This window comes from Lottia gigantea (genome assembly GCF_000327385.1).
Source record: "Lottia gigantea unplaced genomic scaffold LOTGIsca_34, whole genome shotgun sequence".
In the NCBI taxonomy this organism is placed as follows: Eukaryota; Metazoa; Mollusca; class Gastropoda; family Lottiidae; genus Lottia; species Lottia gigantea.
In genome coordinates this window covers 2,260,696-2,275,071 of record NW_008709146.1, presented here as the reverse complement: position 1 = coordinate 2,275,071, position 14,376 = coordinate 2,260,696, and the positions used below count along the sequence as shown (strand labels likewise).

The 14,376-nt window shown below is 33.5% G+C and overlaps 2 protein-coding genes across 2 annotated transcripts; one reads left to right on the top strand and one right to left on the bottom strand.

The window, feature by feature from the left end:
* Positions 1-1,524: 1,524 nt before the first annotated feature.
* LOTGIDRAFT_233081 (hypothetical protein) lies at positions 1,525-8,336 on the top strand (the record flags this gene model as incomplete). The annotated part of the gene is made up of 10 exons (XM_009058534.1): positions 1,525-1,668; positions 2,251-2,448; positions 2,932-3,128; positions 3,316-3,506; positions 3,898-4,118; positions 4,584-4,727; positions 5,091-5,257; positions 5,556-5,634; positions 6,135-6,341; positions 6,642-8,336. The coding sequence occupies 10 exons, from the start codon at positions 1,525-1,527 to the stop codon at positions 6,750-6,752; spliced, it is 1,659 nt and encodes a 552-aa protein (XP_009056782.1). The 3' UTR covers positions 6,753-8,336.
* Positions 8,337-9,478: 1,142 nt separating this feature from the next.
* Positions 9,479-13,794, bottom strand: LOTGIDRAFT_162560 (hypothetical protein; the record flags this gene model as incomplete). Its single annotated transcript, XM_009058533.1, has 2 exons — positions 9,479-9,873; positions 12,966-13,794. The coding sequence occupies 2 exons, from the start codon at positions 13,792-13,794 to the stop codon at positions 9,479-9,481; spliced, it is 1,224 nt and encodes a 407-aa protein (XP_009056781.1).
* Between the last annotated feature and the right edge of the window lie 582 nt (positions 13,795-14,376).

Genomic DNA, 14,376 nt, shown 5'->3' with positions numbered 1-14,376 from the left:
AGATTCGACAAAAATTATCATGAAAAATAAACAATTTAATTTGATTCGTAGGTCGTCGTGCAAAATTTTAATTTGCATCATAAAAAATATTGGATAGCGAAAAGAGTTACTTTGAATGACAAATTATGAAGCGATACCGCTTGAATTGAACCCTGATTCAGACTAGGAAAATATAAGCAACAACTCTTCTCCTATACTCTCAAAATAAAGAGACACATTTCTTCATATAAACCCCGCAAAGATGAATCAATACATCTATTCAAGGGTATAGCCAGGTGACTAAACGTTGTTGTATTTCTCTTTTTAAAATGTCCGTGTACGTGTACGAGTTAAAATTGTAAGTAAAAATCGATTTATTTGTTTTGCAGCTTAGAATAAACTAAAATAGCATCTTAAAAAAAATATTTTTATATAATGTGCAATTTCTAAACATAGCCAATTTAGCTTTGAAAATAGTATTTAAAACCGAGTTTTTATTAGTTTTATAAACTAGTTTACCATAGAATTATATAAGATTTCAAGTAGCATATGGTCTGTTGATACCTCTCGGGATGTCCATGGACCGATTTATTCATTAATTTGGAATTATCACGACGTGAGACGGATCTTGGCACAAGTCGTAGGCGGATAATTGATAATTTTAACAGGTTCCATATGGATTCTTCGTTTGGTATCAGCTGGCCAGTGGAATTGTATCGCACCTTGTGGCTATTCTGGTACTGTCACGCGCATATTGCGTGTCGTCTGGGACTATAAATACCAGCTACATCCAAAATTCGATGCTCACTCGGGCTGAAGACTTGCTTGGATACTCTTTATACCCTTGGCAGAATTTTTTGATTTTATTAAATTAATTTATTCGGCCATTTATTACAACTGCCAAGGGTTTTAAACAACAAAATTTAATTAAAACGGAACTTTTGAAGAAACTTAAGAAGAACAAAAAGGTAAGAAAATATTTGATATTTGTCTTTGACAATGTTGTTTTTATATGCCCCGTTAGCCACAAAATCCGCATCCACTCACCAACTGATGCTACTATGCAATTGGATTTGTCATCGAGACGACATTTTCAGAGAGCTAAAGCTACTGGGGATATAGTAGTTTACTTAGATCATATAGTTAATTTTTTAAATTTTTAATTGTATCTAGTTTTGATTTTTTTTAGTGCGGAAGTGGATTTTATTGCTTTCGCATTTTTTTGCGACCATTGAGTCTCATTGTCTCGGTGTCGTTTATAACAAGTTTTAATTATTTTAATCATCCAGTATGTTAGCTCATATTTAGCTGTTCTATCGTTTCTTTACTATATATATATACATTTAATGATGTGTGGAATCTATATTTGTTTCCTTGTTGAGTTCACGTCAACTTATCCTTGTGAAGAACGAAATTTCAGTATGAAATTGAGTATGAAAACGGACATAGCTGGGTAATGTTAAAAGGGCATTTTGCTAAGTTTAACCAATCATTCTCCATAAAGTAACTTCATTTAAATTTTATTCAAAACTTTTCAGAATAAAAATGTCAAGTTTGATACCAAAAACCTTCGCCAAAATAGCTGTGACTGCTTTACCAGAAATAGCTACCAAACGAGTTGTATCCACGTCTGTCGCCCATAAACAAAGTGCTAGAGTCATCGAGGTGGATCCGTTAACACTTGGAACCGTAAGTAACGTCGTTTTTAAATTTAATAATAGAAATTGGAATTAGAAAAATGAATTCAAAGCATTATTATATAATCCCGTAGCAAGTAAGACTGGTTTCGGAGAATGGCGGGGTTCTGATGAAAGAACAAAAGACATCAAACTATACAAGTTGCTGTTGAGAACTTTCAGGAAGTCGAAAACTATTTAACAAACATGACTTATCGGGTGAACCGAATAAAATTACTATTTATTTTTAAATTAATAATTATTACAGTTACAATAAAAATATTGAAAGAAATGGTAAATGTTGACGGTCACATCCTAATTAAATTAAAATCATAAATTTCTAATGAGATCAAGTGGGGCTAGTTTCTTAGAATGGTAGGGTTCTGATTAAAAAAAATACAACAGTTTCAAATTATATGAGCACGAGTTGAGAATTAATGGTAATTCGCGGCGATTTCATAAAAAGAAAAAATACGAAAGAGCTCGGAAATAAGAGGTTCTTCGTTTCGTGAAGTTATCAATTGGCTAAAAAAAATTTCCTAGAATCCATATCAATTACTCCACTGAATTGATCATTAGTATTATTCCTTTTCAGTGCCCCTTCCGAAGTACCTTTGAAAAAGTAGAAAGTATAGTGAATCCAATCGAGCCAAAAGTTGAGCCACAAGAATTAACCAAAGAAACAGGCATCAAATCATTTGAACACGTCCCAGGACCTAAAGGTTTACCAATATTAGGAAGTTTATTAGATTATTTCAAAAAAGATGGTCTCAGATTTGATAAAATGTTTGAAGTGAGTTTATTATGTTTAGCTTTATTATAATCGCGAGCCCTGGTGGCAGAGTCTCTAAATCAAATTTCTCTTATACATATATATTGTCGCTTTCTTTGCTATTAAACATATTTACATGGTGGTTAATTTGCATTTGAATCAGTCTAAAGACCACTTTTCAACAATAACACAACCAATCAAATCTCTGTTTTGTTCCGTATACTTTTGATTTCTGCTAAAAGTTAAAGTTGGATTTTTTGCTGGAACTGAAAAGAAAACTTCAATTGACAATGGCCTTAGAATCTTGGTTCACAAAAGTACACAAAGTTAAACGCGAATTTAAGGACTTCTCGGGTGTAAAAAATTAATAGCGACGAGCAGTGGGACAAAACACAACCAAATAAGCAGAGTTGTTATTACCAGATAAGCGATGTCTCTATTTTGTTAGTTTCGATAAAGATGGATGTACAGGTATTTATATTGGTTTTGTTTTAATTTGTGCAGGCCTTTAAAGTTCGATCTATTGAATTCGGTCCAGTTTATAAAGAAAGTATAGGACCCATTGACACAGTAGTTATCAGTGATCCTGCTGAATATGCCAAAGTTATCCGAGCCGACGGTAAATTTCCCAACAGAAAAGAGATGGAGCCCATGGCCTTTTACAGAGAACAGAAAGGAATCGGACTTGGTCTTGTTAATTCGTAAGTATATGATAACCTTCATCATTCATATGGGACAACTACCATCCAAGTCAAACGTTTATAAGAGAATGCAACTGGAATTGTAAGGCATTTACACGAACAAATTGGTCATGTACGTACATACACTCGTGTCCAAATATAGGAATATTTCAAGTTATAAGTTGTTTTTTAAATTAATATATTTTAGACAAGGAGAAGAATGGCACCGTCAAAGATCTGCCGTCATTAAGAAAATGTTAATGTTAAATGAAGTTCAAGACTTTTCTCAGCCAATGAATGTTGTAGCCAATGATTTTATTACACATCTGTCTAGTAGTCGAGATGCTTCAGGAGAAATTCAGCAACTTGATAAACAAATCTTTAAATGGGCCATGGAATGTAAGTTTTCAAATGTAATTGTTGGGAGTGTGGCGTGCTGTTATTTGTTACATATTGTTTTTTACCGTTGAAGGGTTAAAAAAACACTGAAAGGGGTTTCTACTAAATGGTTTTTCTCATAGACCACGACCATTTTTTCAGTTATGAAAGTTATAAAATGGTCACGAAGATTCTCTTTGAATTTCCTGTGAAAGAAATTAAATTAACTTGTCACATGTTGTTATTTCTGAAACAATTGCCGTTGTGAAGTATTTACTTTGGTTAATGTTCAGCAGCCTTTAAGCTTAGCAAGAATAAATGCACTGAACGGGGATAATATAATGGTATTGATCGATATTATCAAAGAAAAGGTTTAGAGTAGATCTTATAAATATGTCATCGGTATTTTCAGCCATTGGTACATTCCTTTTTGAAGAACGAATCGGTTGTTTAAACGAAAAACCCACAGAACTTGCTCAGGAATTTATTGATACTTTACAAAAATACTTCCGTTTGATGCAACAACTAATGTATAATTTACCAATGTACAAAGTTTTCCGAACCAAGAAATGGCAGGAATTTGAAAAATTATCAGACAGAATCATGGAAGTAGGCAGAGAATTCGTAGATAAGGTATTTTTTATTTATAACTTCTGTAGAAGAAAGTTTGACTTGCACATTAGAGTATTTTAACAATATTACTGTGTAGTCCTTATTGAATATCCTGCAAATTATTTATTCTCCGGATGAAATATTAACAGAACCCGAAACATGTCAGATTTTCATGAAAAATGTTTCAGGTTCTGTCTTATACTTCTTTATCGCTCTACAATTGATGTATTGAGCACTACTGAAATAGGCCGACAGTGGTAAATATTTTCTTATTGTTTACAGTTTTTCAAAATATGTTTGAATAAAACAAATAGTATACTAGATACATAATTCTGTAATCAGACATTCAGTATGCCCTTTTAAGATACTTATGTTATTTTCTCGATCTCCAAACTTCATTTGTGGAGAAGCCACCTGCAACATCACAGCATTTATTATAACCTTACATCAATCTAAAACATAAAATATAATTTTCTTTCTTTTCAGAAAATTGAAAAATTACAAAACGCCGATCCCTCCACATCCCAAGAAAAAGGAGCTTTCCTCACTCATCTCATATCCCAGAAATCATTGTCAACCTCTGACGTCACATCTAATGCTGTCGATCTATTGAGTGCTGCTGTTGAAACGGTAAGAATGTATTTAATTTATTGTATGTTAATTTAAGTACCTCAAAATGCTGCAAATGCATCGTTTTGAGTTTTTGGTCCTCAAACTCAAGGAAACTTAGAGCTTTCACCATCCCTTTCCTAAAAAATGTCTTAACCTGTCAAATTTCAGAACGATTACTCATCCATTTGATGGCTTACTTATTTTATAGCATTCCGGAAAAGCTATTAAATGCACCATCAAGGATTGTCAAAAACTACCTTTATACTTTACGTAATTTAACGTTATTTGAATGGCCCCATGAAATAAACGTCAAATTGGATAATCATTATACATGTGTAACATTTTATTATTATGTTTTCTTTACATTTTTACAACTTGCAGACTTCCAATGCCAGTTTGTGGTGTTTATATAATCTAGCCACCAACCCAGAAGCACAGCAAACAATGTTTAACGAAATTAACACTGTTTTACCAAATAAAGAAGATGTCACACCTCAAGCTCTGTCAAAATTACCTTATGTTAAAGCTGTGTTAAAAGAAACATTTAGGTGAGTTAGAGTGATGGGGTAGATCTGGAAGGCGATTTATGCCATAACTACAATAGTTCTTCCGTTTAAGAAAATTCTTCAGACACTATGAAATTTTATTGTATAAAACTGAAAGTCATCTTTTCAATGTATTTTGAATGGAAAGTTAATCATTTTTTAAGCTCCTGATTTTGGTGCATACATCATTATTTTGTTGTTGAATGCTAGATCATTTCATGAATTCATATTGGTCTGATCATTCATACCTTAATGATTAAAACAAATATTTATTCCTAACATTATGTTCCCTCTCTTGTAGAAAATACCCTATCACCTATGCTACTAGTCGATTTTTACCTGAAAATTTAGAAGTCGGTGGCTACAATATTCCAGCTGGGGTGAGTTTTAAACCTTTTTCAATTTACTTATTGCCGGAAAGCTTATCATCAAATAATATCTAGAAAATAGGTTCAATCGGGGACTCGAGCAATTATATGTCTCTTTGTTTACAAATTATAAGCAAATTTAAACCCCCAGATCCAAATAGAACGACATAACCATTTTATGCTTTGGGCTTTCAAAAATTTACAGCGATTTTCTCTGACAATGATGCAAGTGGTTGATCTGGCATGAAAATGAAGCGTTTGTAAGATTTTCTAGCAGGAAAGGAACAACTATTTTTTACAAGGATAACAACTTGGGTTGACGGGGGACCTTTTTACCAGCCGGTCCTTGACCGAACCGCTTGGAATTGATCTTGCAGACTTCTTTGTTGCGTTTGTATCCGCGAATTTGGAGTATTTATATTGATGTATTGAACACTATCTTAACAGAGGAAATATTTCTTTTATTTTATCAACATCATATATATCCATGCCAATTCAATTCCTAATTTTAGACTCATGTCCAAGCCAATCTGTATGGTATGTACAGTGATGCCAAAATCTTCCCCGAACCCGAGAAATTTAAACCAGAAAGATGGTTACGTGAAAGTAAAATGGACAGTCAAACTAAATCCTTATCTAATTTAATATGGGGCCATGGTGCTAGAATGTGTATTGGTCGTCGATTTGCTGAACAAGAAATGCACATCATGTTAACTAAGGTAATTCCACTATGTTAGATACTTTCTTTCTTTCTTTTTTCTTTCTAAACTATTGTTCGATCAACCAAAGAAAATTCTTCACACTTATTAAGCAGATTTTAACGCATTGATGTCTCTTTGTTACTCAAATTACGTTTCGATTATACAGCACGTAGAGCCCCGCTGACATTTCCAAGCTGTCATCATCGCTTACCAATCTGTGACAATTTTCTGTTCATAACCCGCCCGGAAAATCAAAGTCTAATAAGTACCTTATCCAGTAACGAAATGGACTAATAAAATGTGTCTATTTTATTTCAGATTATCCAGAATTTTAAATTGGAATATCATCACGAACCTGTTGAACCAACTTTAAATACTGTCATGACACCAGATAGACCGGTTCAAATTAAATTTGTACCACGATCATAATAATTTACAACCAAGAACCGACCAAAATAGTCTTTCATTTTTGAAACTGTCCAAATCATTTTACATTTTCATAACAAAAAAAATCTTTTCATATATTATCGCGTGCTGATATCTTGTAATGCGCCTTTTGGTGACGCGTTTTATTTCTCGTGAGCATTCTGTTAAACTCACATGATCGGATGTTAAACTACACCCTTTGATTGACATGTTTATCATGCTCTGACACTGCCAGACTATACCATGGAGAGTCTGACAATGTGAGACTATATTTTAAAACCTTAATCATGTCCACTAAATTACATTCTATAATTTCACGAAAATTTGAACTATTTTCAAATGTTCTCATTTTTTAATGTTCTTCAAGTGTTCATAGATGCATCTCAATGACTAATGAATCATGTATACCTACGTATATAATGGATATCACCTTCTATTCATGAATGATTATTTTCATGATATTTAGTGCTATAACTTACTTCTGACCCTCTACGTCATCCTTCAGAAAAATTCCCTTTCCTTCTGCCTTTCATATGTTGATCATCTACTGTGATTGACTTCTTTTAAACCTTCTCTTTACCGAATACCTTTCTCACTGGTCAGTACAACAGACTATTTGTCACTTTCTTCAAGAAACTCTAAATTTTCAGCACATAATTTCCTGCTCAGACGCGGGGATCACGCTCTAGCCCTTCCTTACTTGAAATTATAATTTAAACGTTTTGGTGCAGACATTCTCTTAAAAGAGGTTTTAAGAGTATATTCTTTATCTTGATTCATCTCATAGAGTATTATTGTAGTTCTACGTGCGCAGTTAATGTTAGCAATCCAAATTATTAAAATTTACACCGGTGACGAAGTACGTTTCCTACGAACTGGAAATAGATTCAAAATATTCTCGTTGTTTCGAGATTTGTGGTATGTGGAACTTCAATAATACGATAGTACGTCCCCTCCTCCCCCTTTTCATAATCTTGGCTCCTTAATACATTTAACAAACCTTTTAAAACCACCCAAGCTATAAATCCCCCCCCCCCCACCACCCTAATTGTGTTATTTTCACACGAGTGAAATATAACACATTGGCATGGCATTGAATAGTTTGCTTTATAGCGAGTTTCTTTTAGTAGTAATCTTAGAAAAAGGCATTTGAATTTACTTAGCACACATGATAACGAATTATGTTTCCAGATGACCTATATTCAGCCGGCAGAATTTAGGTCATGTGTAATCCGGATTCTATGCATATTTGTACACCCACTCCGAAGTCGTTGTTGTTATTTTTCTTCGGATTCTCATTTACAATTTTTCACAAAATATTCAGATCTTAGCTTTCCTGGTTTACACAACACATTCGTATACTTCTGTGATATATTGATGGTATATCTTAGATTGCTCGCGGGAGAAACTCGTTGAAATATAGAGAAACTAATGTATATTGAATGATCTGGTTAAGAAAATTGAAATAGTTATCGAATGCAGATAATAAGAATATGGTTCGGAATGAATTGCTTTGTGTATTTTGTACTTATATATCATTAATGATATTTGATAGGTAAATAAAGATACACACTTGATCACAAAATTATAAATACCAGTGTTTTTATTTATCGTTGTCCAGTCAAGATTTTATTTCTCAGTTCTCATTTACCTGCATTGCGGTTTAAAACTAAAGAAGCTTAAAATGATTGTAGCATGCCATGTACTCCGTTCCTTTTTAACTAAAAATAACTAAAAAAGTTATTTCCATTATTGTCAACTTAATTCAAATTTAATATCGCCTTTTGTGCCAAAATATGTGTCAGAATGCACCAAATCAATTCAATTTTTCGACAATTTTCTTGGAAGAACCACAAAGTCGCCGCTATTTGAATTCCACCTCGACAATTAACCCCCCTTCTCCCATTGAGTCAGTCTGCCCCCTATTTGTACCCCCAGTCTCGGCAGGCTGGCGCTTCCTATGCAATTGACGGACATAAGTGCCAACAATACATTTTCCAAGACGTGTATATAATTAGCCTATTTAGTTTAGTTTAATAAGTTTGGCATTTCTAACAATGGCATTAGTGACAACTTTTTCTAACGCAGCCAATTAAAAATATAATAAATTTGCTTCATAAATTGGTTCTTCATATTAATCTATTTCCATCCAATTATCATATTGAACAATATTGATGTTTTCTATGAAAATGTCGTACGAATAAGTACTAAAATGTTGAGTCTATACCGGGAAGTTATCGCACGAGTACAAACGGTCTACCGTGAAAGCTCTGTCAGCGCTCTGCAACATATCATAATGAACAGCAGCTATTATTTAACGGAACTGTGTCCAGATTGTCAAGTACATGTACCTGTAATCACGTGATTCTGGTAGTTCAAATTTTAGAGGCTGGTCGTTCAGGACTACAAGCATTTGTAAACAAAGTGAAAAAAAAACTTAGTGACGTATGAATTTAAAATGATAATAAAATGTAGGCTATCATTGGTGAACCGATAATCATAATATAACATTAAATACAAATACGTTTCAGAATCATCCACTAAAGATTTTAAGGCCATTCAGGTCGCAACACTACCATCACTTGACAAATAATAGTGAAATGCCGGAATTACAGAGTTTGGCCCAAGGAGACCCAACCAAATCTACCATTCATTTCCGAAAGATCATTTCAAAGATCTTGTCATAAATAACTATTGAATAATATAGATGACCCTCATCGGTTTATGAATCATGACACTTTTTGAGTTTCGTTATCAATGTCCGAATCATAACCTGAGGTAAAAGGCACTTCCTGTATAACTGGTCGTCGGGCTACACCGTTTCCCGCCGTTGAACGTTTTTCTAAGTCATAGTCTCTGTAACCACTGATATCATATCCGGAAGAATGTGTAAGGGGAATAACTCTGTTAGTTTGACACAACCCGATTAGCACATTTCTTAGGTCATGAATAGTTTTTCTGTACTCTTTATTGAGTAGAATAAAAATAACCGGATTTATGGAACTATTTGCAAAGGCGAGTAAGGTTACAAGTAAATCGGCGACATAAGGAACTGCTTTATGTTCGTTGTTGACAGACCAAAAGTTCAGAATGACATATGGACCCCAACACAGAAAGAAAACACCTGAAATGAAAGAAAATGAATAAATTACAGATAAGATTTGATATCATTTCCGTATCCGTTAATATACGACAACATGTGCCATCTTTCATCTAGGCTACGTCCGTTTGTCGGTACAACGGTCTGTTCATTGCTTGTCGACTCGATGTAAGCTGAACCGCGAACTCATTTATTCTTGGCGATAATCCCATTATAAATCTTAAAGCGGATGTAGGATATCTTAGAGGGATTTTGAGGCGGTTATCGAAACTTTATGCACGACGTCCTAAAAATGCTTTTTGTAAGGGAATTGCAAGAACAATAGTCCTCTGACTTAAATTGGAACGGGGCAAATAAACGCTAACAACGTCCACGATACATATAAAAGGTTAAGAAAACCTCTTTACAATCCCTTTAATCAAGGATATCTTCGTTTTCTAAAATTACTTAAAGAACTATCCTTAATAAAGAATTTTCTCATCATTAAAATCATTAACCTTTTAACGTCATCAACTAATGAACAAAAATTAGATCATTTTGTTTGAAGACAAGGCTACTCGAAGTTCTTTGTTCAGATTCTGAAAGCCGAGACCATGACCAAGAAAAACTGTTATTTTGATAAATGTATTTATTATTTAGTCATTAACATTGTTGACATCACACCTTAAGTTTTCGATTTACGCTATTTCCACCCTAATGTGCCATTATTCACAGTTTTAATGGAATATTATTATCCAGTTTCTAATGGAATCTCAGAATAACTGTAATAATTTTATGTTTAATCAATGTTTGATTACAGACAATATATAACATTCGCATATCATTTTCTCATTATGTATTACCAATCGAACATTAGAGTCGCAATACAAATTCTCTCATTGAAACCCAAAATGTGGAGAAATATATATCTACACGAACGCTTAATAAACAAGCTATTCTATTTCCAAGCATTTGGGCAATCGTTTTTCCAAGCATTTGGGCAATGAATTTTCCAAGCATTTGGTCAATGATTTTTCCAAGCATTTTGGCAATGATTTCACCACTTTTAATTATTTTTTTCATATTTCTTTTTTATCTTTTTGTGACACATGTTATCAATATTAAATATAAACTCAGTCGTTATTTAAAGGGGGGTGTACGCCAGCACCGATTAAATAAAATATATTTTAAATTTCGCTTCCTTTTGTACGCAAATGTTTTGTTAAAATCATTCTTGGTGTTTGTCAATCAAAATGCAAAAAAAAACCTCATCTGTAAAAAGGCAGTTTTTCACATGTTATAATCATTACTTTGTTTTTTGACATTAATAAAAATATTTTTAGAAAAGACATCTAATTAGCTACCTTATTACTGGAGTTTATTTTTTTAAAAAAGGGTTTTGTACGTTTCAAACAAGTGGACACACCCCAAGGAACTGCTCTAAACAGAGCTGAATTTTTTACCAATCTAGAGAACAATCCAGAGAAAGTTTCGACAAATCGGTTATGAACTTTTTGTTTATTCAAGTTCCTTTCTTACCTTTATCGTACTTCCGACGATTTACCGTCAGTTGATCATGTGATCAATTACGATTTATTGATTGGATCAATACTAATACCTTGAAACTTTTTATTTTATTTGATTTATGATAAGTAACTATTGGCAACTCCATCAAACCAGTGCAACTTGTTGTTGTGTGACGTTGATGAGAGATGAAGATATAGATTTGATAATTGGGTTACTCATTCGATTACAGACTTTTATCAATAAATCTATATATTAAAATACACAAAGATATGCGGTTACCGATTAAAATAACATGAGAAATAATCGAAGATGCACTCGTGACATGAAATTCTTATGTTACATGAATGACATGTAGATTTAGTTATGCCAAAGATAACACATCTTCACAATGTCAAGCGAGTACGAACTTCGTCTGATACCGCAAAAGCCATCTTTCTTGATGCACGGGATGCAGCGATTTGATTGTACAGTAGAGGATACAGTCAATCAGACAGTTTACAGTCTGTCTGTCGAGGGCTATGATTGACTGTATTCGCTCACGTACAATCCAATCAAATTGTTGTATTTACAAATTTCTGTGATATAAGAAAGATGGATATTGCGGTCATGGTATTAGAATTGACATTGTGAAGATGATGGTAACGGCGTACCACAGTGAGCTCAGAATTGAAAGTTTTTCTTTCGTTAACAAAAATTCAAATAAAATTTTTCAACTGCATGTCATTTGTCTAAGAATGTCTTCGGTTTTACCGAAATACTGATTTCGCAGAAAATGACTCGCACTTTGGATTGGACTTATCTGGCTGGGATCTAGTCCCTTATTAACCAGGCGGATCGTTTCAATATTTCATTTCACTTTAGACAATTAAAGCTTTTAGACATACTACAGAATATAATATAATACTGGAGTTTATATGCAGTGAAGGTATTCTACTATAGTTTTGTTCTAATTATTGATTAACTGAAAGAGAATGGCTATGATATTATGATCGTTCATCGACTGTTTTGTCAGATATTATATTAGTGCTGTCAAGTAGCTAAATTAATTTCTACTTCTCAATTTTAACTTTGTTTTGATCTCCACTATCTTAATGAATTATTAAGCACAATAATGTAGACAGTATTGAAAGTTATATTGTTCCAAGTAAATCAATTGATACTTCAATACAATGTTTAAGTTATTCAAAGTCAAAGAAATTATAAAAATGTTTTTTTTTGATTATAAAGCATATAAATTTGAAAAATTTTACTTTGAAGTTATTGTCTTTGAACATTTCAAAAATTCTTCGTGCGGTTGATTTACGAATGGAACTGTTAAAAATGACGAGAATGTGTGGTTATATAAAGTAGGTTTTGTTTAACATTCTGCGATCTCTGCGATTCGCGTTAACTCTGATAGCATTGAGACGAAACTCTTCTATAGTAAGAGTTTGACCACCTAACTTTGACAACAATCGCATCACGGCAATTGCCACCAGCAAAGCACCAAAGCCAATAGACTCCTTAAATACAAATGTTTAATGATGGTTTTGTCATGAAGCCATGTATTTTATATGGTAGACTGGCCCTTGAGGTGATTATATAAAGTGACTAAAAGTTTGATGACCTACCCACAGCAATAAACACCTTCTGAACCATTTTTAAACTTTTAGAAAATCTAGAAGGCTGCATTCGAATCTCGTCTTTTGTGTTGTGATTTTGGTCTTGGTTTGATGTATTGTTTACAGTGGAAGGCATTTCTATATGTCTCTGCACGATGTCAATTCGTCGTATATGATCTCTGGCAATCACCACTATTTTCGCGTACGAAAACAACATCAAAATAACCGGAAGTACTATCCCAGAAAGAACTAAAAATATCGCAAATGCTATTTCTGTCACCCAAACTGGGTTACATATGGGAACTGTTTGCGGCTGGAAACGATAATCACCCCATCCAAACAATGGAAAAACAGCCACCAAGATACAGTAAACCCATAAGCAAACTACTAATATGTTTAGTCTAGGCACAGTCACTAAAACCGGGTAACGGAATGGGAAGGCGATACAACAATATCTGTCGACAGCTATGGTACACAATGATAATATTGAGCACAACATCAAAACAACCGTCAGGAAGCCCACAAATTCACACATGTTATGTGGGAAAGGCCATCCCAAATTCACAGTCGACACAATCCACATTGGTAAAACAACAACACCAACCAAAATATCCACAATCGCTAAATTCAGGAGCAAGATGGCTAAAGCACTTGATCTTTTGGAACATTTGAAGATTGCATAAAACAATAAACAGTTTCCGATAATACAAGTTAGAATAAGAACACTAATAGCAAATACTTGTGACGTTACTGAGATCTGAGAGGTGAAATATTCCGAATCATCGCTGACAAAACAGAACTCAAAATCCGTACAGTTCTGGAGATCTCTGATCAACATATCAGTAGGTATCCATCATCGGCAGAAATCCTCAAAACTAAGAAGTTTCTATGGTAGATTTATGCTTGAGCCAATATTATAAAAATTTTAATTATCCAAGAACATCCCGAAAATATGCTGAAAATTTAGAATATACCAACAGCAAGTTACTTATTATTTCTTCACAGTTCACTATGGTTTATACAGAAATTGATACTGGATTCAATTTCATGGTTTTTAAATTATTATACTGATCTTACCCGTATACTAATTACCATAACCATTATGATGGATTCCGTGATAAAAGTTTCGTGATTTTCCAATATATATAATGACACTTTCAGGCTTTTAAATCTGAAAAGAGATTCTATTCCTTTTAGTCTCGACTATCATAGAATCATAAAACCTATTTATGTATTATCAATATGTTTTATGTGTAATTGTCCCGTGACACAAGTCTTTTAATTGCGGCTTGATTGTTCTTTCGTTGACAATTTCACGCCATTTGAGTGAGCTAGTTCTGGAACATTGGGCATAACCTTTCTCAGTTACTGCTCTAATGTTGTAGGAATGTAACTGTTGGATTTCGTCTACATGTAATTC